The sequence below is a fragment of the Sciurus carolinensis genome, chromosome 15 (assembly GCF_902686445.1).
Source record: "Sciurus carolinensis chromosome 15, mSciCar1.2, whole genome shotgun sequence".
Lineage (NCBI taxonomy): Eukaryota > Metazoa > Chordata > Mammalia > Rodentia > Sciuridae > Sciurus > Sciurus carolinensis.
Genome location: NC_062227.1, coordinates 36,880,592 through 36,906,348, shown reverse-complemented (window position 1 = coordinate 36,906,348; position 25,757 = coordinate 36,880,592). Strand labels below are relative to the sequence as shown.

The 25,757-nt window shown below is 40.6% G+C and overlaps 1 protein-coding gene across 2 annotated transcripts in view; it reads left to right on the top strand.

Moving 5' to 3' along the window:
• Chst9 (carbohydrate sulfotransferase 9) overlaps window positions 1-22,713 on the top strand; it is a 266,459-nt gene extending 243,746 nt beyond the window's left edge. For both annotated transcript variants that reach the window (XM_047526431.1, XM_047526430.1), the window contains one exon: window positions 15,074-22,713. In XM_047526431.1, the coding sequence (XP_047382387.1) occupies window positions 15,074-16,165 (1,092 nt within the window). In that variant the 3' untranslated portion in view covers window positions 16,166-22,713. The remainder of the gene's footprint in view (window positions 1-15,073) is intronic.
• Window positions 22,714-25,757: the final 3,044 nt, after the last annotated feature.

Genomic DNA, 25,757 nt, shown 5'->3' with positions numbered 1-25,757 from the left:
TCCAATGAAAGTTACCATGTCTTAATGTGGAAAAAGTCATTATCCACAGAAGTGCTCTGTTACATTCTGTGGTCAATCATCAAACAAAGATGCAATAAACAAGATTCTTCACTGTTTCGTCACTATTATGTTTTGCTCAAAATGTATTAAAAGGGAATATTTTCATCACATGGTTACTGGATAATTCAATTAGGACAATGTTCTGTGAATGTGAAATAATGTAATTTACTATATTGAATGATTAGCCAATCAGATTTCTCCCATTTTCTAAGGCAGTGGATTAACTGAAATGTGACCATAAACAAAACAGATTTTATTAGGCATAATCTATTTTGTAAACAAATGAAATTAATTATTTGCCTGACCTAAAGCTTTGGAAATGAAAGACCAAAATTGAACACATGCTTCCAATTTTGATTCTGTTACTTAGATGACACTTAATATAACTTAACTTCCCCTCAAGTATTCCATACTTGAGACTAAATGACTCTTAGAAATATGTTCATCAACAGATGGGAGCCACTTATGGCCTCATAAACTCCAAAGCAAGTGAAATTATCCCAGCAAAATAGAAAGAGATGACAATAAAGCCTCATCTGCTTATCTCAATGATGATTGATGCATTGCATATTGGTTCAATGATGCAACAAATATTGACAGATAATCACCCTTCTTCATACAAGAGAAATACTGAAGAGACAAATGCTAGTGATGTATGTTTTCCATCCATCAATAAGCAATTTCAGCACAAGCCCTGTATAGAGCCACGCAGGGAGGGTGTGGAAGAAAGTACCAGCACAGGACCTGTTTCCAAGGAGCCTTCTCTCTTGACATATGAGTCAAACAAGCCTGACACAGTGCACAGCATAGTGGAGGGCATGTTATTACTTGCTAGCTTAGTAGTTATGCTGTATAGGTAACAAGGGACTTTGGAGGAGTGGACAATCAATAAAGAGTACAGTGATCAGGGAAGAGTCATGAGGACTTTGAAAATCACATATTCAGATATGAGTCAGAAAGAAATATAACATGGTAGCATGGAAAATTTTGGAGTTCAGAAATGACCTCGGGTAAAATAAGTGTGGAATTTTTCTCAGGACAATATCCCGAATTTTCCTTTTGGCTCCATCACCCAAGGTACCCATCACTAATCCCTCTTCAGGCAACCGATTTCCTTCTTCTTTCATTTTTTTTCCACCAAAAGTTCATTTTCTATTTGACCAGTGAAGTGAGCTTTATAAAATATAAATTGCATCATGTGATCCCCATCTGAAACTTCCATTGGCTTACATCACACCTCGGGTAAAATCCAAAATCCTTACCATGATCTGCTACATTGGTCCGGCCTTCCTCTTTGATTTCATCTTGTCTCACTGGGGGGTTGTCATCCATAGGACAACCACACTGAGCTGCCCTCTGCCCTTCCTCCTGGACAGGCCCATTTCCCTGTGAGAACCCACTGGCATCCACGGCCCCTGCCTGAAATGCTCCGCCCCCAGATTGTACATGCTTTCCTGTCATTCATCTCTGGGCTCCAGTGGCTCCTCCACAGACGTCTTCCCTGGTCATCTATTGAATGCAGCTCTCCCCACTCTCCCTCTGACACACTCGATCACCACTCTGCTTTAGTACTTCATACCATCTACATTTTTCGTGTTCGTTCATTTACCCGTTTATCATCTATCTTCACTCACATGAACTCAGCACAGCAAGAACAGGGTCTGTGTCAGACTCTCTAGCTCGGACATCAGAAAACAGTGCACATGCAAGGTGCTCAGTAAAAACTTCTTCAGTGAATATGTTGCTTAATTAATTCTTCCAGCTGCAACAATAGTTTGGGCATGGGAAGGAAACATGTCTAAGTAAAATATCCATAGTGGTAATGAACACTTTAGGGGAAGGAACAGAGTCTGGATTCTGAATATAAGACAGGAATGAGTAGGCTCAGCCCAGGGTCAGTGTGAGGCCCCCCAGGGTTACTGTAGAAACGGGATAGTCTTGCAAGGAATAAATAATTTGTGGTGAAAAGTTACATTTAAGGAATCTACACTATATATCAAGCATTCGATCTGTATTCCTTTTTTTTTTTTTTTCCCACCACGTTACTTTAAATGAGAGGTTGGTTCAACAACCCTAAGTTATTCAACCAGGTATCTGAACCCAGTGAGGTTGATTTAAGAGAAAAAGTTTTGACTCAGAATGAATGGATGGCTGCAAGTACAGCTTAATGGAGTTAAAAACTAACTGAGTCTGATCCTCAGAGCTCTCCCTGTCCCATTTCACAAGTTGCTGGGCTGATGTAATGTCTCACCCCCAGTCTTGGCTCACAGGGCTTCTTTTACAAAATGGTCTGTGCACCTGGGGATCCCCAAGGTCGTCCTCCTCATCCTTGAACAATGCAGGGCAGGTAGTTGAAAATATTTTGAAGAAGATATAAAGAGATAAGTGCCCAGCTGAAGGTAGGAGGACTTGATTAGTGGAGCAGTTACCTTGGGGACAACCACACCAAGTGTAATAAAGCCCCAGAGAAACTAACCAAAATGCAGTCCATGAAGATATTTTGCTTCCATCTCTCTGGACATCGACCCAAGTTACCACCTAGATAGAATATAGAAACTAGAATATAGCAATTATGAGTCTTATACTAGGTTTCCAGAGAAGACAACCCTGCTGATATGAATGGGGAAGATGCTATACTGAGTACCCAAGTGTCCTCTTACTTTTGGTGGAAAAGAGATGTTTTCCCTCAATGTATAAATCACCATGGAGACAGCATCATAGTGTTTGTTGGTGTCTTAGAGATGAAAAGTCATGGGGAACAGGTCCTCTAGTCCCCGGGGCTTTACTGAGGGTTGAAAGGTGCTACCAACTTGCCTTCTTTCATCTGCAAGTCCAGGCACAGAGCTTTTAAGTGCCCACATGTTACTGTATGTTCTCTCAGATTGGCAGCTGCCGAAATTTCCAGATACAAAATGAATTTTCTTGAAAAGGCCAACATGGATGGAGTGAAGACACCTCACTAAATAACCACTACATCTGAGTATGCATGTTTCTAGAGCTAATTTGGAGGCAGAAAAGGAGATAAAGATGCCATGAAAGATAAGGAGCTTTCTGGCACCTCTGTGTGGTTTGTGCTATATGAGGAAAGACCCAACAAATAGGCAGCGCTAGCTGACAACATAGTTTTTAGGACCAAGAGCCCAGCTACCGTTCTTGGTACCCAATATCATATAATTCAAATTGGAGAAGGGAAGTGACTAAAGTGGGTGATAGTTTCTCTCCACACTAACTGGACTTGACTAGGCACAGTGGCCTTCTCAGGGTAGCTCAGTAGGAAGGAAGGTGTGCACTTGGATCTAACAGCAAGGAAAGACTCATATGCTTACAGATGTAATGACCCTGGGAGGCAAAAGTAGGTCATATAATGAGAAACTGATAGTCTAAGAGTCAGACAAGCCTGGATTTTTAACCTCAGCTCTAGAAGTTTCCACTGAGCAAGTTTTGACTCTATCCACCATTAGAGCTGGAATGAGGACTCCAATCCCGTATGTTAGTGCAGCACCTGGCACACGTGAAACACACATAGATATTCAGCCAGAGCTCGCTGTCACCACACAACCCCTCCCTATGACTTTGGCTCAGGAGCTTTCCTTTACTTAAAGGAGAGTGGAGCCTGGGCAGGGCTGGAGACAGACACAAGGACCTTCCCTGCCAAGTGGTCTAGATTCCCCCCTCACACACGGGAGGGAGCATGCTCTGGACCTGGATATCTCAAAGCATGGGTCATGAGTCACAGCTGAGGCCAAAGGGTCTTCCACTGGCCTGGCCATCTGATCCCAAAATTCGAGTCTTTCCTTTGGACTTTACAGATGAATGGTGCTCAAAATCATATACTTTCATTTTGTTACAGTACAAACTCTAGGCCAGTTATAATGGCCTACAGTTATTGGAGGCCCAAGCCTAAGGACAATTCCTGTATGGAGCCTGAGACTTCTTTCCCTCTGCTGTGGGTAATCCACTTTCCTTGCGTGGGGAGTAGATGAAGTTGATAAGTTGTGATGGTTATTTCTAAGCCATCAATGTCAAAATGCGCTTGCTCCTTCCAAGGAACAGATTACAGGATTGAAGAAAGGAGGTAACAATAAATACAGTGCCTGCAGAACCTTTGGAGAATTTTTGCTTGCTTTATGACACCTGGGTTTCTGGAAATAAATCAGGCACCATCCTAACCACACATATCTCAATATAAAAGAGAATAGTAATTGGAGTTCAGCGGCAGCCCCTGCCAATGAGCTGCTGCTCCAACAGTTGGAAAAGCTGTTGGCATTGCTCAAGTAGCTTTGGACTAGTAGGCAATGGGTGAGGGGAGAAGCAGTCCCCCAGGTATCTGCTGCTTCCTGGGACTGGGCTCAGTCTGAAGGAAATTAATGGAAAAGGTTAGAGGACTCCAGCTCCCTCCCCTCTGCCAGCGGCAAGGCTGCACTTACCAAGACTGGACTGCAGGTGGCAGACTCTCCCCTGTGATCCCCCATGTCCCTGAGGACATTCTGCATCAGCCCTAGGAAATGAAATTGTGTGGTCTCTGAAGGCTCTCACCTGGAGGTCAAGAGATCAGGATCAGTGCCACTCATACCCGCTTCTGCAGAGAAAGAAGAGACCATGACCAAGGAAGAGGCTGCTTTGTAGTCGCCATTTCACTGACACCTTGAATCCAGTACTGTTGTCTTCATGAGAGAAAAATCAATTTTGGAAAATGCTCAAAAGCATCAAAAATTAGAATTCACAAAATATTTTTTTAATTAAAATTGACCAGTTTTATTCAAATGCATACATAGATAAGCCCTTACAAACCCCTTCGGTCATCGCTTTGTTCCACTAGCGTTGAAGTCACATCACCGGACAACCTGCTGCGTCCTCTCGGCCTGTTTTGCGGTTTGTTTGTGTCTTCTAGTCTTCCCTTGAATTCTTCTTCAGACTGAAATCCTGAAAAGAAACTCAGCATGATCTTAGGGTCCCCATGTCAAGACCCCCTGCCACACACAACCTCTCTTCCTGGCTCAGGACCCAGGGGACCAGTGATAGAACCAAAGTGTGAGCCTCTTGCTCTCTCCTGAAGGTTGGAGAGGCAGCCTTGAGTAGAGCTGAGTTGTCAGATATGCAGGTGACATAAGCCAGAGGGGCGTGTGTCACTCAAAGCTGCTGACACAGGAAAATCTGATCTGGGGCTAGCAGAGGCTTAACCAAATAAGACCAATGGAATGTATTCCTGCAGTGTCCTGCCTCTCTCCCACTTGGCATTGCTGCCCCCAAGGCTCAAGTAGCTTGAGACTGGAAGGCAGTGTCTGGGGACCCTGGGTACATGTGGCTTCCTGGGATTGCTTTCTAGTTTACGCTAACACCCCAGCTCCACCAATATCTTCAGTATCTTAACTAGAATATTCTCTTGGACCTCTTCCATTCTAATTCTCTGGTTGCTTCCTTCTCCCTCTCTCTCTGTCTGTCTCCCAATAACTGGTTAAGCTTCTCTATATTTTCTAGTTGAGACCCCAAGGGGGTCATAAACTAATTCATTCGGCTGGTTACTCTCCACCCACCCAGACACTGTCCTGGTCCAGACTTCCTCCTTGGTTGCCAACTGGCCTATGGATAAGTCACCCTTGGGTCAAATACCCACCCCTAACACTGCTTACCTGCACAAGGTCTGCTGCCACAGTCATTTCAACCTGCAGTAGAGAAAGCAGCATGCTGGATGATAAACCCAGGACTGAGGGGAAAGTGGAGAAGAAAGACACGGGGCAGACTGTACTGACATTTTGGAGAAACCCACTAGAGTTAGACAATATGTCATACACTATACTTCGTTCTTTATAATTGTATATATCTAATTCATTCTCAGAAAGGCTTATCTTTCCCTGCCACCAGAGCATCAGAATCAGAAAGATGAGACTTTCAGATCACCCTTGGTAAAATGGTCCAGAGATCGCCTCCTGTTCCACGTTGGTGCTGCCTTCTGTCAGCAAGGGATGCTTACAAATCTATGTAGTCTAGGTCAGCTCACTAGGACTAGGTTCCTCCCAGTTGTAAGGTGTCCCTTCTCTCAACCTTATTTTGTGTCTATAGATTCAAGTACACAACGAGGATTGCAATCGAGTTCATGCTAACATCGCCAATATCTTCAAAGGGAGAGCGAGTATGCGAGGTCAAAACTGAGGTCTTTTATTATGGCGACACAGTGTTTGGGATCTTGGGTCCCAGTCAATGCCATCACTTCCATGACAGCCTATTAGGGATTTCCCCTTTAAAAAGCGACAAGGCAAAGAATGAGGACTATTCATTGGCTCTCTGTAACCTCACTGGCTCCACCTTCCCGTACTCCTTCATCCCTTAATGTTTCCCTACATTAAGTGACGGCCGGTTCCTGCACTTCTGCCTGAGTGGCTCCCCTCTGCCTGCCTGTGAAGCAGGCTGGAGTTGCCAACCTCTCCTCCCAGAAGCCTTAACCCGGCTGGTGGGATTTGGTGGAGCACATGTTCCACGTTGGTTCTGAGAGTTCCTCGGTAGAACTGAGTTCCCAACCCCACTGTGCTGAATTGCTTGACAATTCGAACTGTGTCCTCTGCCTTCCCTTCCCTACCTCACCCTACTCTCCCACCAGTGTTTCCTGGAATTGACTCCAAATTAACTGCTTGCACTCAACTCCTGGAGCTCAGCATCTAGGAAAAACAAAGACTCTGCCCTAAAATCCCCCAACTAGTCGGTGGAGGACCTGGTTGATCCAACACAGAGTTTCTGTTCTTTGTACCTTGCTGACCACCCCGCCGAGGCTCCAGGTGCCATGACAGCTTCCTTCTCTCTTGCATTTTTAATCTTCCCCTGTGGGAACATACCAACTCCCTCCTCCACAGCTGACCATATCTCTGGAGCTTCCTGGGCCCCTGATGTACCCAGGTCAGTCCTCAGTTCCAGGAATGTCCCTTCATGGACTCATCTGCCTGGCTTGTGAAAATCTTTTGATTTCTAATCTGGGCCCTTAACACCCAAAACAGAGAACTTCACACTCAGGTGTACTGCAACTCAGAGCAACTGGTTCCTTCTTCCCCATCACGCCCCTGGCAACAAGAGCAAGAATCCTTCCTGGTAACTGCGCTCTCTAGAGCGGGATGTTGGAGCCAGGATGCCCTCTACCATTTCCCCTGAAGGATCCTGGAGAATACACACACTATGGTCAACTTTCACATTAAATGCAAAGGAAGGAAAAGCTGACTAACCAGTAACAATTTTAAAAAGGTAAATACCTGGAGATATTAAAAAGCCATATCCCAAATCTGTTAGATAATATAGTTTGCCAGTGAAATATTAAAATCTTCATAGTCAAAGATCTAGGTATGCTTGTATCATCCCAGCTATCACTGACTGGTTTTGGACATTCCCATCCACATTTGACATGTACGGACATAACCTAGGCACGAAAACAGTGAGGACCAAAAGTTTTGAATATATTTCACTTTTTCTAGCTTCGATCTTATGTTCTGCTAAATAAAGTCTACTAGGTAGGAACTAAAGAGCTTGATTATGTTCTTCACTTCTTTGTTGACTTTGCAGAGCAAACTTGGACAAGTTATACAAGTCTGTCTTAATTTACCTATAAATTTAAAAACAAAAGGATAGCCTCATTTTTCCCACAAAACTTGCAAAGTAGAATGATCAGTCTATAGGAGCATATAGAACATCATGGGAAGAAGCCCATCTATTTATGTACATTAAGATGACGTCTGAATTCATCTTCTTATAGTCTTGCCAAGCCAGAGAACAGCACTATTCTCAATGGAAACTTCCCCCTCTGTTCCGATCATGGCACATCCTCTGTGCTCATATTTTAAATTTTTTTGGCTTCATGGAGGTGGGGGTGGGATAGGGAGGAAGTAAATCCAAAATTAACAGAACTGGCAATTAGAGTCACAATTTCAATCCTTGCATCCAAGGTGACTTGAAGGACCTCACTAGAGAAACAACTGGAGTGTGCTTAAGTAGTTTCAAGGTTTTGAAGATTGTAGCTTGGAGAGGGTTAAAATTCACCAGAGTGTCCCTTGACTCTTGAGCACCAAGTATTCTTTATTACCCATTCTGTCCCTCGTTTTGTTTCTTCTGTTTTCTGTCTTTGCCTTTATCTTCGCTTCCATCAATCTTCCCCCCCCCCCCGCCCCAGTTCTCTGGTGTCTGCATCCTTCTCTCCTGCCTCTCTACATCGCCACTGAACATTTATCATGTACCCTTAACTTTGCTAAGTGTTGCAAGTGAGAAGAGAAGGAAGAGGAAGAAGAGATGAAAAAAACAGAGGGGGAAGAAACTAATATCGACCTTGAAACTGCTTGTCACATAGAAGTTGCTCAATAAGTAAACGTTCGTTGACTAAGCCAACAACAACAAAAAAATAACATTTATGAAGAACATTTTTTGTGTTAAGCAATCTCTACATGCATTTCCTGTAATCCAACTACTGGATTACAGTTGTTTATTATCTCCATTGAATGAACAAGGAAACTGCAGTTTCAAAAAACAAAATAGGTTAAGCAAGTTTACCCAGATAGAAAACAACAGCACAGGTGCACAAACCAGTTCCTCCCAACTTGAAAATCTAGAATAGTCATATGTCTGATGTTTTCCTTACATCAGTTCATTTAATGGACATTAAACCAGGAGTAGACAGTTTGACCTATGATGAGTTGAACACAAGCCAGGCATGACTAAGGCAGAGCTTTGCGGTCTAGTTCCGGCAATACTGTGTTCATTTGGGCAGGTTGCTTAAACTCTCTGAGTTCCAGGTCCCTCGTCTGTAAAACAAGTATCTCTGAACCTCATCTTTGGGTGGATGTAGTCATTAAATCAGCTTGTTACATACTCCACACTTTTAACGAGGCAAATAAAGTAAAGAACATTAGAGAAAGAGAGAGAGGAAATAAAGAGATGGAACATGGAAATGGTTTTATATGGTGCTTTCTTCCAGAAGCCCTCCCTCACCTCCACACACCTTTTTTAGGTTCTCCTGACATCACATTCTTCCTTTGTCCTATCACCTGCCATGAGGTTGGTAATCTGGGCTCTTCTTGTCTGTGTCTCCCTCTCCTCCTGAACATAATCACCCAGTAAGATCAGGGACCCAGTGTTTCTGGCTATCCAAATTTCCAACACACAGCCCAGCACCTGACACACCATTAGGTTCAGGAAATATTTGCCCCATGAATAACTGAAGATGGGAATGTGGAGGGTGAGGATGCAGAACAACGGGGCAGATAGCCCTGGATACGAGAACACCATGCCCACCCCTCCCAAGTGTCCCCAGTGTCTGTTGGAAATGAGGTCGCAGACTTCCCCCTCTTTTAATGATACACTCAACTTCTGAAGCCTCAGAATCAAGATGTGAGAGGAATCGCTGTGCCCAGCGGGTCCTGGCACTGCCTCGTATCCCCAGAAAGGATTGACTTTGGGGCAGCCCACCCACTGCCATCATCTATAACAGTCAGAGACAATGCTGGCATGGAGAAATGCAACCACACTCATCTCTAAATTCAAGATGAATCACAAAAGATACAGTTTTCAAAGCAACATAATAAAATCAAAGAAGCTAAATGCTAAATGATATGAAAGGGGAAATTGCCACCTAATCACTAATATCATTACCATCAAGTTTTTCCACCAAGTTTCCCTCACCCCCAAAAGATACATTGTCTAGGACACTCTCAGAAATGGCACCATTGGCCCAAATTTGTAGTCAGCAGGAAAGGTACATAGGCAACAACGTACCTATCTACCGCAAGCGTCATGCTTCAATTTCATAAAAGTAAGCAACAGAAAGCAAATTAATCATTCCTGAAATAAGACTAGAATGCCATCACTTGTGTGCCAAACATTTTTAGAAGGATTTTGTTTATATTAATGCAAGTAATCCTCACCACCTCTGACGTAGTTTCTACAGTTGGACTCACTTCAGATAAAGTCACTGAGTCCCAGGAAGCCGAAGAAGATCTGCCTCAATCATGTGCCAAGTGCTGTGGCCTGCCATTCATAGACAGGGGATCTTCTCGGGAGAAACTAGAAATTCAAATGTGTTCCTACAACTCAAGGTTGGGTCCAGACCAAGTCCTGTGCTGCAAGTGGAGGATTTGGAATCTTGCAAAAGGACATCTGAGGGCTCAGCATGACCCGCACTTCTTCCTACTGCATGTCCATGGAGCAGGAGTCATGGAGACGCCTGACTTTACTATACAATGAAAAATAGAGACCCAGCTCCCTTACAGAACTCAAACTACAAGAGAAGACATTTATTTATAGAGCAATCAGCCATTCATAGTCCCATTCCTTTCTCTTATACCCTCCTCCTGGTAGAGGGGTCCTCCATTTCCTGCCCTAGGTCTCTGCATGGTAAAATGAGAACAGGAAAAGTCTTTCAGCCACAGAAAAAATTGGCTCATGAATTGGCACCTTTTCTTTAGCTGAATGCCATAATCAAATTACTCAGCGTTTTTGAGACTCCATTCATCATCTGTAAAATGGAAGTGAAAGATAGTCATGGCAGTACACTCAGTGTGTGTTGTGGGTCTGGCACCTAGCAGGCAAGAGGAGATAAACTTAATGCAGAGACCTTGAAAAAAATAACACAAACGAAGCTTTCAAATATATTCCAGAGTTAATGAATAGTCCACAAGTTTTTACTCATTGACATATTTGAATGTTTTCTGAAGTTACATATCTTGCAACTAACTTTGCAACATCCACTCTTCAGAAATATTTTCGAAAAACTAAAGTCATAGCGTACAAGTACAGAAATCAAATAACAACTTTAAGCTGGAATGAAATTACTTTTTTGCATAGATGATAACGGACTAATTGCAAAAGTCTTTTAGAAGAGAGTAGAATTCCTCACTGGAGGTCTGAGTGACTTCATGAAGAAGCTGGAATCGACTTAGAAGATTTTGAAAAGAAGGAGATGATGGATAAGGGGATGCCAAGGATGGAAACAAGTGGAGGACAGAGTCTGCATCAAAAGAGATGCAAAACCACCAGAGAAGGGGCCCAGTAGCCTGAAAATGCCAGCTAAGGAATCAGGACTTTAGTTTATGTCTAGTGGATCCAATCCAAAATGTTAAGGGATGAATAATGAAATGTTTAGAGAAGACTGATTTCATAATAATTTGATTTCATAATAATTTGCAGGAAGACTAACTAGGACTAAAGAATATCCAATTAAGAGGTAATAAATTTTAAAAGATAGAGGCATTATGAAATATAGAATAGCCGATTTACTTTCTGAGTGTTAAAGCAGCTCTCAGATTTTGTGAGTGGGTGATAGGACCATCTCAGAAACAGAAAGAGCTAGAGGAGCCTCTGGTGGCTTGGTAAGTGTTTGCTTCAGGGATAATCAGAATGAAGTGCCCCCAGGAAAATGGAGGTGTAAGGTCTTACTCTTTTTCTTACTGTTGTTATTCTCATCAGGATTGTAGTATAAGCCTCAAGGTTACCATGTCATTAGTTTTGACCTTAGTGATCCTCAGTCTTTTGCTGGAATTGGAAGGGGTAAGAAGGAGAGGGATCCACATGTTTTATAAGGTGAGTGATGTTGACATGAGGGATTCTGGCAGAAGTTCTGGTGGTCACCCATGAGGGTTTGTGGGGTGCTGGTGCCACCACTTTAGACAGTGAACTCTTCCTTTATCTCAATTTGGTCAGAATAGAGAAAAGTGACCAAGGCTAAATAAACTAAAAAGAGATTGAAGTTTGACTTACAATGAGTGATGGACCCTTCTCTCAAGTAGTCACCTCCCTGATTAAATTAGTCATTAGAAAGCTTCCGGATGAGCATGGAATTCCAGCCAAGGGCAGTGGATAAACAGGAAAGGTATTTCATCTGGTCCAGATGACAGTGGATATAACATCTCTACCTCACATTCAATTTTTATCTCTTCTTACTAATATATTCAAGTCTATCATTTTGTCTTTCTCCCCTGGATAGGAGAGGAACTCCCCAGATCATGTCCTTTATTTTTTTAAATTCCCTTTATTGTTCTCTAGTTGTGTGGTCCCCAGAAGCCTATGGAACACCAGGATAGCTTGTTTAAATTAAATCCAGGAGCCTCATCCTTGGAGATTCTGATTTAGTGTGTCCCCAGTAAGGCCTGGGAATCCAGAATACTGACAAACCCTCCAGAGGTTCCAAGGCAGCACTGAGTGACTTTGAACCAATCTGCTTGGCAGACAGTTAAGGTTATATGCCTCCACACCTACTTTAGCACAAGCAGCTCTGCATTTGCGTATTTAATTTGTTTTCTCTTCTGCCAGAGATTTGTTTGAACACAGATTTTCAGTTCCTCAACAAGAAGTGGTCAATTATTTATCTAAGTTAACCTTGATCTTTTGATAAATATTGTATTTTTTTTCCAACAAGGTCATAAAACAATTATTTGAAAGTCCATCATTAAATCATAACCACATTTGTACTTTCCACAAGTATTTTTTGATCATCTTCTATGTGCCAAGCTCTGTGTGTGCTAAGTACCCTGGAGAATGAGAAAGATAAGATCCCTGAAGTTATGTTCTAGTGTGATGGAGGTGGACTGGGTGAAAAAAGATACCATAGAAGTAAATAAGTGAAATCATTTCTCATTGCAATTAGGGTTATAAGGAAAATCACCAGGATGCTGTGCAATGTTGGGGAACATAGTTTAGCCAGAGTGGGTAGAGACAGTCTCTCAAGAGAGGTGACTTTCTAACTAGTCAAAGAAAGAAGAGCCAGTTCTTTCCACTGCTAAGAGCCCATGTAGCAGCTGAAGTGGTCAAAGAATTGCAGAATGAAAAATAACAGTGAGCAGCTGATGGCAATGATGGACTGGGAGATAGTGGGGGTGGGACAGGCCCTGCTGATGGCCCATAGTCATGTGAAGTGAGAACTCTTCTGTTAAAGGCGAGGTGGTCAAGGAACTAAGTTTACTGGCCTGAGAGTGAAGTGACTTCAGGAAATGAAGTTTCATCTACCTGAGAAAGTGCATGGGAAGTAGAGTCAGGGGTGGGAAGGGGAGGGCAGTTTTCATTTAAAGAAAGTCATAGAAAGCAAACATTCCAGAAATCTCTGGAGATTAAAAGGGAGCTTGACGATTACAGAGCTTAAGGTCCAGAGGGCACACTAGAGGACTGATTTTGTTTTTGTTTTTGTTTGTGAGGCAGAAGAGCAAATTGATTAGTGCATATGTAATGACATGCAAATTGCAGCGTGGATAATAATGGAAAACGGGGCAACCTTGAAATTCATTATGTCACTGGGATAAAGTGGTATTATTACTAGTACTAAACCAACATAATAGTAATTATTGTTTATAATGGTAATAGAAGTAGTGATTGATATATCCCTGGCAGTTTCATTTCAATGCTAAGTACTGTGCTAAAAACTCCCATGTATCTTCCAAAACCCTGTGATTTTTCAAATGTACGGTCAAGTTGTATATTATTGGTGAAACTTCATGGACTACAAAGCATTGATCAGAACAAAGAAAGATATAGGGCTTTGAAGATATTCTGGTCATCTCTGGAGAAGATAGCAGACAGTTTCAGAGTTGAGAACCCAAATAGATGAGTCAACAATATACAAGTATAGAAGATTAGGGGCAACTGGTTCATGGTGCCATACAAGTTGGTTTATGGTGATCAGGGACTATTCTTAATCCTCTTGCACTAAAAAAACAGCAGCCCCTCTAAAGCTCGGAAGGTGAAGGATCAAGAGGCCTGACTCCATTCAATGCTTCATTCCTCTACTCTTTCACTCATTAGCTAAAAAATCCTTAATCATCCTTGAAGGCCTAATCCCATTCATCCATTCCTCCATAAAAATTTGAGAAAAATTTACCATTCTAGACACTAGGGATATAAATGGTAAATCTAAGAAACTCTCCCTCCGCTTCCTCCACCTCTAGGCTGGTGGCACATGCTTTACCCTAACTGTATATCATTTATTTGTGAAATTGTTCAATGACATGCCAAAGACCCTGTACATTTATCTCCAGTCCAATCTTCTCCATAATCCTTTCCAACTCTAAGAGAGGTCATGCTATTTCTGTGCTTAGAGCCTTCCAAAGGCCCCTTAGTTTACCCAGTGTAAAAGACAAAGTCCTTACAATTTTTGTCTCTATCAGAAGATGCCACCTTGTAAATCCCAACTTCCAGGTCTTCCTTTGCTCAGTCAATGCAAGCATTATAGGAAGGGTATAGTCAGATGAGTAGCACATGGTAAGTGGGCTAGTCATCCTTCAGGCAAGAGAACTAAAGTCTCATTCTACTTTGATAACTATTTTACATAGCAGAACACCAACTAGACTTTTCTGGATTTCTTAGTTATTCTTCACTTCGGAAAGAGGGAAGTTCTCATACATGAATGAAATTGTATTATATTATGATTCTAGCTCTCATATTATTGTGATGAATAATTTTATAAAACTAAAGCATTTTCCAAGGGAAAGAAGTACATCATCTTTGCAAGAGCTTAGAAAACTGAAATGATCATCAGGGTTTGATAATTAGCCTTTTACAATTTTTAAGTTATAACTTACTGCTTTGAACTATACTATGCATTACATGGTATCTCCCCAAAACAAAAAAACTTCAATCTAATGCAACTATGTTATATCCCTACATGCCAATATACTAAATTAGTACTTGAAGATAATATGCACACTAAAATCTCAGAATCACTGGTGTACAGAAAAATTAAGTTATATTTTATTGCACCACAAAGTCAGAATCGAAATCCAGGGTCCCCTTCTCTTCATCCTGTAGATACTATTTTTTCATTTTTCAATCTGTTAATCCTGTCTGCATCCACTCTGGGTACCATTTCTCATTTTTCATTGTTGTGTTTCAATGAAGAAGCTTCCCACAAGATATATGTTTAGCATGCCTTGCTAAATTGTTTCTGGCAGCTTATATGAAGTTATGTGCTCTGCTCAGTCATATTTTAAAACAAATGTGAAGTTTCTTATCTCCTATACCCACACTTGTGAATGACTTCAAACATTTCTCCTTTCTATTTTAGGAGAACCCCAAATTACACATGCCTGAGGATCTGAAGGAAAAAAGGGAAAATCTACTCAAGTCCCAGAGGCCCACTGGGATATTAACAAAGACCAGCCATACACAAGGAGAGGATCGGGCTCTGGGTAAGATTTCAGGGTCATCAATAAATAAATTGATTGAAAAACATCAAGGAACTAAGACTCTTTTCAAGAAGTTCGGTGAGATGAACTGGCCATTGGACATTCGACCTTTAAACAAAAGTTTAGTTAAAGACAACAAATGGAAGAAAACTGATGTGACCCAAGAGAAACGCAGGTCTTTCCTTTGGGAGTTTTGTAAGAAATATGGTGGAGTGAGTCATCCTCAATCCCATCTCTTCCATATGGTATCCAGGATCTATGTAGAAGACAAACACAAAATCTTATACTGTGAAGTGCCAAAGGCTGGCTGTTCCAATTGGAAAAGAATTCTGATGGTACTGAACGGATTGGCTTCCTCCACATACAACATCTCCCATGATGCTGTTCACTATGGGAAGCATTTGAAAAAGCTAGATAGCTTCGACCTTAAAGGGATATATACTCGTTTGAATACTTACACCAAAGCTGTGTTTGTTCGTGATCCCATGGAGAGATTAGTGTCAGCATTTAGGGACAAATTCGAACATCCCAATAGTTACTATCACCCAGTATTTGGAAAGGCAATTATAAAGAAATATCGACCAAATGCCTGTGAAGAAGCATTAAATAACGGGTCTGGAGTCAAATTCAAAGAATTCGTCCACTATTTACTGGATTCTCACCGTCCAGTAGGGATGGACATTCACTGGGAAAAGGTCAGCAAACTCTGCTATCCATGTTTGATCACCTATGATTTTGTAGGGAAATTTGAAACTTTGGAAGAAGATGCCAATTACTTTTTACAGCTGATTGGTGCTCCAAAAGAGCTGAAATTCCCAAACTTCAAAGATAGGCACTCTTCCGACGAAAGAACCAATACTCAGGTGGTGAGACAGTATTTAAAGGATCTGAGTAGAACTGAGAGACAGTTAATCTATGACTTTTATTACTTGGATTATTTGATGTTTAATTACACAACTCCAGTTTTGTAGTTCGTATTTATTTTCTAAAGCCCTGTGTTTACTTATGGTTGCCCTCAAATCGGCTACTGTAATTTTTCTATAATTCTCTGTGCGAGGGAAATTTAACTGAGTACAGTTGTCTTGATTTAATGATGATTTTTACCAAATGGCATGATACCAATTGGCACAAAGTTATAGGAAAATCACGGAGTGAAGACATGTAAACAACCTGAGTTGCTTTAACATTTTTAGAAAAGAGCTGCTTTAGCATTATGGATCATGTTGTTGAAGCAATAATCTAACCAGCTGCTGCATTAACTGAAAAAACAGGCTCTTGAGATGATAGAATAAGGAGTCTAAAATAGCATGAATGTGTATCTATATTGTGGAGTTCACTGTCTAAAGTGCATGAATCTATTTTTAGCAGTCTGTGACATAATCAAACCATTGGATAGTTTTCTTACACCTGGAAATCTTTCTATCAACTGTAATGATAAATCCATTTTGAAATGATATTTTGGGCTTGGGCATTTTGCTTTAGACATTATGTATTTATAGTATGAAACTGCAGAAAAACCAGATGAGACTATGGCTTTTTTATATTTAACAGCCAATAAAAAAAAGCACAACATGCTAAGATCAAAGCAACAAAAGCGACCTTTCTCTTCCAGAAAAACTTAAGAGGATTGATTCTGTTTTCTTCTGAGCCCTCCATGAAGAGACAAAATGAACACAACCGCTAAAGTTCTTCATTTCTGAAGCAGGCAGCTGAGAGGTTTAAGCCTCATCAGATCTAAATGTGCTCCTAATTTCAGTTTAATTGGGCAGAGGGGAAATCGTTTCAGGATGGAATAATCATCAAAAACAAAAGTTGCCCTTCTGAATATAGACCTCTAACAATAACAAAGTTTTATAAGAATATTATTTGAATCAAAGCATCATGTGCATAACTTTATATGTGGAATACACTCTAAGAATAGCTTTTGTTTGCAGTCTAATTATTCAGCTTGGGAATGACTTTTTAAAAACTAATATACCACTTCAAAGATAGGTTATGTTCTAGAGAATAAACATAACAAGAGCCCCTAGAAATGTTTTTTAATAGGCTTATGCATAAGCAAATTAAGGTATTTTCTTTTTAAGTTTAAATATTCTATACTAACAAAGTAAAATACCATTGCATTCAAATGTTAAATCAAAGTCTTTGGAAAATAGGACCATGTGTCACTCTTATGAAAATTTATAATGTATTTTGGAAATTTTTTCCAAGGGATACTAAATTAAAAGACACATTTAGATGGGAAATTTATTTTAATTGGTCAACTATTACCCTGAATTAAGCAAACCACATGCCACCCAGACCCTGTTTAAATGCCTTTCTTGAACATTTTCCTCTTCCTAAGTGATTTATCGATTATCAGTAAATGTTCAGTATGTCTCTCAAAGAAAAGTTGCATTAATGATTGAATATTGATAGGCCAAGATTGTTACAGTCATAACTTATTTCATTTTTCCTTTTCATTTCATAACTGTCTGTTCATAAACGGTTTCGCTCTTTACATCACCTGCCCTGGCCCATCTGTGCCTCCTAAGGAGTGACTAAATTGCCACATGCTGAGTCATCAGAAGTATTAAACCTACTCAACCAAGTTTTTAGTACTTTTCCACTCCATGCCCTCTGGTCTCTAGATGGTACATTACTCTAGAGTAATCTCTTAAATTATATAAATTAAAATTTTGCTGTTACAGAGAATGGATTCTTGGTAACTTAGAGACAGTGAAATTGTCATTTTGTGGAGAAAGAGAAAGAGAGAGAGAGAATATGAAATATCCCAAGAAACCTGAAATTTTACCCTAAGCTACACAAAGCTAGTTTTAGATGGAATATGTAACAAAGGATAAAGGCCATTTTCTCAAAGGTATTCCTAAAACCATATAGCAAACAAAACATAACTTTTTTCTCATAAATTTTGAAAGGAAAAAAAATGGAAGCAAGAGTCCTGTCTCTCTTATTGCCATTTCTAATCATTTCTAATGCATTGAGGAGGACAGGATACACACACACACACACACACACACACACACACACACATGCACACGTACACACACACATATGTGATTATTTGGCTTTGATAATAGAGAAGAGGTGTGGCAGGGGAAAAAAAATGATGTACAATGCTCTTTATCAATAGCTGTTCTGTACCTTTTGGAGTACAGGCCCATCCCTTATCTGTGGTTTCACTCTCCACAGTTTTCATTACCTGTGACCAATCATGATCTGAAAATAGTAAACGGGAAATTCCAGAAATAAGCAAGTCATACATTTTAAATTATGCACCACTCTGAGGAGCATGATGTAACCTCTCGCCCTCCCATTCTATCTCTCCTGAAACATGAATCGTCCCTTTGTTCAGCATTTCCACACTGTATATGCTACCTGTTCATTGGTTACCTAGCAGTCATCTACAATCAGATCGACTGTCATGGTATTGCAGTGCTTGTGTTTAAGTAACCTTCAGGTAGTAGGCTAACACCACATCACCATGCCTGTATCATTCACCTCACCTCATCTCATCTCAGATCACCACAAGAAGGGTACTATATTGCAGTGAGATATCTTGAGAGAGAGAGAGAAAGACCACATTCATATAAATTTTATTGCAATATATTGTAATAATTGTTCTATTTTCTTATTAGTTATTATCATTACTCTCTTACTGTGCTTAATTTATCAATTAAACTTTACCACAGGTATTATGTATGTATAGGAAAAATACATAGCCTATATGGAATATTGGTACTGCCTATGGTTTAAAGCACCCACTTTGGGGCTTGGAACACACCTCCCATAAATAAAAGGGAACAACTCTATACACTCCTTTTCTGACCCCTCCATTGAGCCTATATAACTACAGATAGTCCTTCCTTCATTCATTCCCCAAATAAACTCTCTGAAGCTGTATGGTTGTATGGTGGTGCATTCCAGAGACCAGGAATTTTCCACAGAAGTACAAGCTATTCATGCACCTACCCTTCATTTTGGATGCCTTCTTTTCATGTCAGAGCCAAAGACACCAGTCATCACCCTGGAGTCTTTATGATTTTAAATACCTACTTCATTTACAACCCCTGCACTGTTCTGCTTCACAAGCCAGAGCACACCCACCTTCATCATTTCTGCCTGTGTATCAATTCAGGTGGGAACATCACCATTCCTTTGGACGGTCACCATTTTGTGTTAATTTATAAAGGCAAGTGACCAAATCCAGACTCATCTTCCAGATGTCCAATGTTCTCGTTTTAACACTAACATGCTTCAAGTGTAATTATAGTTCCTCTAATTAAACCCCAAGGATCCTATTTGTTTTTATAGGCAGCAGAAACACGATGGGCAGGCCCTTCACTCTGTTATTCCCCTGTCTGGAATTACTATTAAGGTAACAAGTTGGCAATTAAATCCAAAACCACAGTTATTTGATCTGGAAAGCTACCTATGGATATGCATTATTGATGTGATTGCACCCAGAAACCACCACAAACTTTAAAGTACATGTGGTATAGGACACCCAGTTTTCTGATTTCCTCATGAGTGTTTGGAAATATCCATTAAGCCAATGGAAACAGGAGGCCATGTGCCCATATTCTCTAATTTAACAGTCTATCAAATATTCTCTAGCCGTTCAAGAGCTACCTAGCTGCCCTTTATAATTTGAAGGGGGAAAAATACTTTTATACTTTATTCATGAATAATTGCTCTTCCAAAAGGTATTATCCTCTAAAACATGAAGTGATTACAGAGGGGAATATATGTGCAGATGCAGAGAATCTTATTAGAGTTCCCTTTGAGATCTCCCACTGAGCTAATAGAATTTAGGAATAGCAGGCAGTCAACACAGTAAACATCTTCATGATGTGAATTCTTCTTTGGCCTCTTGGGGCATCTTCAGCCTCTAGGTCTTTATGGTACCTGGAGACACAGAAGTTTCTTTGCCCAGGGCTAACATCCCCAGTGTGTACCGATATTTGAAGAATGTTTGGCCAAAAGTGTTCAGTAGTAGCTCACCCACCCAAGACCTTTAGAACAAAGCTAACATCGTTTAATCCTACCAGGATTCTGCCTTCTCAATCTTGATCATAGTCATCATAATAATATTTATGATCACAGCTAACATTGATTCAACACCTCTGTGTATTGGCCACTTCTTAAGTATTTTCCATAGATTAATCTATCTATTCTCCACAGTTAATCTTACTTAGATGCTATTATAAGCAGCCCCCTCCCTTCCCACATCTAATAAAGGAAACCCAAAAGTGTGGTTAAGTAACTTGCCAAAAGAGACAGTTAGGAAGTACATAGGGAGCCAGGATAAATGCAAGCAGAAATACCACTGCCAAACTCTTTTCTTAAAATATTATAAACTTAAATATTTACTTTTGCCTTCTCTTACCTAAATTTAAAACAGCTAAAGGTGAAAAATATGTATTATAGTCTTGAATTTTTCAGTACAGATATAAATGTGTGTATTTAGTTAGTATGTGTCAAACCGGTTTATCCCTTTACTCCTGCTGAGTCAAAGATTTTTGAAGAAATTAGTCTTACCCTGCTCTACATTTTCTTAAACCACAATTGATCACGAGATGCTCTATTTTTTTTTAATGAACAAAAAAATCCCTCAAACAAATTTAATCTAACAAAAAACAAAATATCATTTTTACAAGAAATTCCAGATGGGAATAGTCAAGGTCAAGAGGAATACAGTTAAGAGGAAGAAAGGTCAGTCAACTTTCCCCACATAAGCACTTAACCACTTCAGTAGCTACTGAAGATGGTCATGGCTCAGCAAATGAGTCACAGTAACACCTCCACAAGTCCCATGAGAAACTAAGCAACTATCCATTGTCTCTTTTTCCTGAGTTCTCATCCCCAGAACCAGTTTAGTAGTCAGATAACTGAGCTGACTTAGGAAGATGGTAGAAAAGAATAGAGGAACACAGAGGAACATGTTGACTTAAACCAACTGGAAGCACCACAAAGAAAGGTCAAGATGAATAAGAGCTGAACTAGAAGGTGAGGGGCTTTTCCTAAGCCAGCGGGATACACTGCCTAGAGAAGACCAAGTCTGAGGAGTTCCACATCATTCACTTCTCAGAATTGCCTGGTCACTAGCATCTCAGTTCTCCCCAAGATGGTAGCCTTCCATGCAAATGTATTCAAGTCCATTTAAGCCCTCATCTTTTCCCATCTCTGAGGCTCTGCTCAACTCTCATCCCCTATATGGAATGCTGTCTTCTCTAAATACTTGGACTACTTTGTCTCATATTAACTCACCAAGGAATCTCAGGTTATTCAGTTTTGAAATCTCATCTCTTCATGAACAATCTGATCAATGGGAAAAGTCAAAATTATTTTCTCATGTGACACACATCAGACACATATGAAACAGTGGAGACATTTATTCCTTTAGTGTTTTTTATTTTCTTTTGTGCTTCATTAATTTGTTTGTTCATTTGCTATCTGTCTCTTCTTATGTGAACATAAAATCTGTTGTTGTCTCTGGAACATGTCTTAGATCTTCCAAGAGTAAAGGAACTGCATCTGCCTGATTCACCTTGTACTCTGTCCAAGAGACCAGATATGGAGAGTTAATGTAACAAATGCTTTTGTTGCTGAAAATTAAAGATCCTTTTCTTAGTGTATATTTCTGCCTTACGACTTTCAGACATCCAAAGGACCAAAGAATCTAGAGAGAAGACACTAAGCCAGGGCAACTGAAGGGAAGGTTGTTTACCACCTGCCTTTGCTACACTGACAGACACACATAGCCCAAAGGATAGATGTGGACAAAGCAATGTTTTATATTTCTAAAAATATGCACTGTTTGATTATTTTTGGAATAAAATATTGAAAAATTCCTAATTCCAGTCAATAGAAGAGCCATTTACTATCACAACTAAGGTAGCAGACACCAGAAAAAAATAGTCATTTAATGACATGAAGAATAGTCCTAAACCTTATCCAAAAAATCTAAAAATAAGGTATTATCCCACCCACGATTTTATGAATGAGAAAACTGAGTGTCAGAGAGTCTTAATAACTAGTCCCAGAGTCAGAATCGAGCCAAAGTCTGTCTGACTCCAAAATAGAGACCACACACTAGCAGCCCCTGGGGACAGATCTGGACATAAATGTATTTGGCTTGGCCTACAGTGCATTTTATTTAATGTTTTTCAGTTGTCAACATTTCAAAACTGGAACTTTTTCATTAGCAAGACAGGATTTGTTACCCCACATCCTACGTTCCCATTGGAAAATAGTAGGGCACAGGTGAGGTAGGCTAGAGATCCCTGGGTGTTCTCACTCCACCCTGCCACCTCACCTGCCTGGTACCAGGTCCCTCACTTTCCACCCTGTTCTGAGTGTGTGTTCTTTCATCCACTCAGCTCACAAGGGAAAAGAAGGGGCTGAACAGTTCCTTTAACCATGTCTGCATTGTGCCATTGGCGATTTTGTCACCTTCTGAGTGTCCTTATCCTTCCTCAGGGTGCTGCTTTTCTGCTGGTGCTGTATCTAGTGGGATCTCCAGGCAGCAGTTCATTGTCTGAGGAAGTCTCTTTTGACCAAGGACAAAGATGTTGGGAGAAATCCAGTACCTTTCCTTGGCATCTTTCTGTCTTAGCCACTGGGTCCCCTTGGCAACCACATTCCTTCCCACTTCTCAGCAAAGATGAGGCATTCTCCCATGCCCTGGGAACCTTAATGTCTGGGGACAGACACTGGCTCCAACTGCTACATCCAGGTTATTATTTTACAGCCTTCCTTCAAAACCCTCTCCTACTTAGAAGATATATTCACCCTTGCTTTAACTGTGAAAATGACTTGGTTTCCTGCTTTCTCTGAGGATTCCTCTGTTTGTCTCATAAACCCTTCCCTTCTCGATCCCTGCTATTGCTGGATGATGTCAGTATCCCCAGGGACATTCCACTGCATTTGCTCTTCCCTCCCACTTCAACACTTCACTGGAGAAAACAGAAACAGTCCATGGGAAGGGATAACCATAACTCTCGTGCCCCGAGAGCAAAAAATCTACGGCAAATAACATAGACCCTCATTCCATCCATTCATTATTCCAGGTCAAAATATTGCCAAAGCTTAGAAAAATGTTTTCTGGAGATATTATGGGTTGAAATGTATTCAGAATGCTAGAGTGTCTGCCAACTTAAATTGACAATATTATTAAGTTGACTGTAATTATCCTTGGGGAAGGAGCCTGATTTAATTTATTAATATTTCAAAAATAGTGCATGGACCACCTATATTACAGTTACTCTAATTTTTTGTTTAGCACAAGTCTTAGATCCCACCCAAGATATGATAAATCAGAATGACAGCGAAACCCACTTGGAAATTTCCTTCTACACTATTTCCTGGAGTGACTTTTCTATACAACAAAGTCTGAATATCATTATGTGTCTGTGATTTTTCTTAAGTCCTGGTCAATTATAGGTGATAAAGCCAACTCTTTAAATTCTGTCACTTTGTTGAGAAATTAAAGACTGCTGCTGACTCAGAGGGCAGCAAGTACTGGTACCAAAGTCTTCTGTGGGATTTTGACCAGTACTGAAGCAGAAAGTCTGCCAACTTCAAGAACTAGAGCTGAAATGATGAAGTGAGTTATTGGGACAGCGCTGGGCACTGCCCAAACTTTCTGAAAGCTTTCAGACTGAAACGGGGAAATGGAAACTTCCCCCTGCTTGAAACACAAAAGACAAATGTGTACTGAAGGCAATTTTGGCAACTCAACTTCACACTGAACAAAGTGAAGACAATATGAGTTTCTCCAATAAGAAGAAAAAAACAAAAGCAGTTTTCAAATTGACCTAAGATGAGTGAAAATGGAAAATATTTGCTATTTGGTTATTAGTTTGAGAGCAAGTGCCCCAGGAAATACTTTGCAATTTAACTTAAATGGTAATGTAACTTAACTTAAATGTACATTTTTGGGGGGAGGGGACTTCATTAAGGAATTTGTCTCCCCTTGCTTTTCTATTAGGTTGAGCCATATGACAACTGACACTTGACCAGCTTTGATGTACAACACAGCCCTTCCATATGGTTCCATTAATAGTTCAGTGCCACTCACCCAATTCTAGCCACATTAGCTCTTACCTGGACTATTGGAAATAGCTTCTGAAAATAAGTTCTGGGTATTTTGTAACCTTTAAAAAGTAATTCCTCTTTTTTTTTATTTTTAATTGTAGTAAAATACATATAAAATTTACCTGTTCAGTGGTATCAAGTACATTCACACTGTTATCCAATTACCACTGTCTGTGATAGTCAGTGTTTCATTCCTGTAACAAATACCTGAGGTAATCAGCTTACAAAGTAAAAAGGTTTATTTTGGCTCACAATTTTGGAGGTTTCCATCCATTCATTGACTCCATTGCTTTTGGGCCTGTGGTGAGGTCTCCCATAGCAGCTGCAGTGCATGGGAAAATGTCCATCTCATGTCTAGAGTACAAAAGAGGGAGGAGGAGGAGGAAGGGGTTGGAGTCCTAGTGTCCCCTTCTAGGGCATATCCCCAGTGAGTAGAAGACCTCATACTAGGTCCCACCTCAAAGATTCCACCACCTTCCAATAGCATCAAGCTGGGAACTATGTCTTTAAATGTAAGGGACATTTAAGATCCAAACTATAACACCATCCACAGAGATTCTTCATCTTAAAAAACTGAAATCACCCATTAAACCCCAACTCCACTTTTTCTCCCTACACCAACCCCTAGAAACCTCTATTCTACTTTCTGTCTTCGTGAATTTAACTACTTTAAGTACATCAGGTAAGCAGAATCCTCCAGCATTTGTCTGAAATATTTCACTTAGCATACTGTTTACAAGGTTCATCACGTTGTGGCATGTGTCAGAACGTCCTTCCTTCCCAAGGCTGCATAATATTTCACCATATACATAATCCCCCCTTTAATCCACTCTACACACTTTGAAAATAAACATCCTGTGGCATCGTTCAACTTCCCCCCCACATCACAACCCCATCGCAGAGCTTATTGCTTGTCCTCAAGGCTCTCAAAAGCATAACCATTTCCCAGCTTAATCATCTAGGACCTGCATCATATCCACTGCCCTTCAGCCCAGGTGAGCTAGTGGATTCTCTGAACACACTTCTTCCTTTTCCCCCTATTTTATTCATGCTATTTGCACTGCCTGGAGTGTCCATTTCTCCTCCCACTTTTTTTTGGGGGGGACAGTGGTTACTAGGGATTAAACTTAGGGACACTTGACCACTGAGCCACATCCCCAGTCCTTTTTTATATTTTATTTAGAGACAGGGTCTCACTGAGTTGCCTAGCACCTCACCATTGTTGAGGCTGGCTTTGAACTCTTGATCCTCCTGCCTCAGCCTCCCAAGCCACGGGGATTACAGGAGTGGGCCACCATGCCTGGCTCTCCTCCCACTTTAAGGACCATCTCAGTCATCCTGCAATGTGATGCCACCCACACCCCAGTGACCTCACTCCTCTTGCTTCACCCACTCTGCCTGGGGCTTCTCTTCCATTCTCCTTGCTTTCACTCCACCTGAGACTGATGAATGACTCCCAAATCT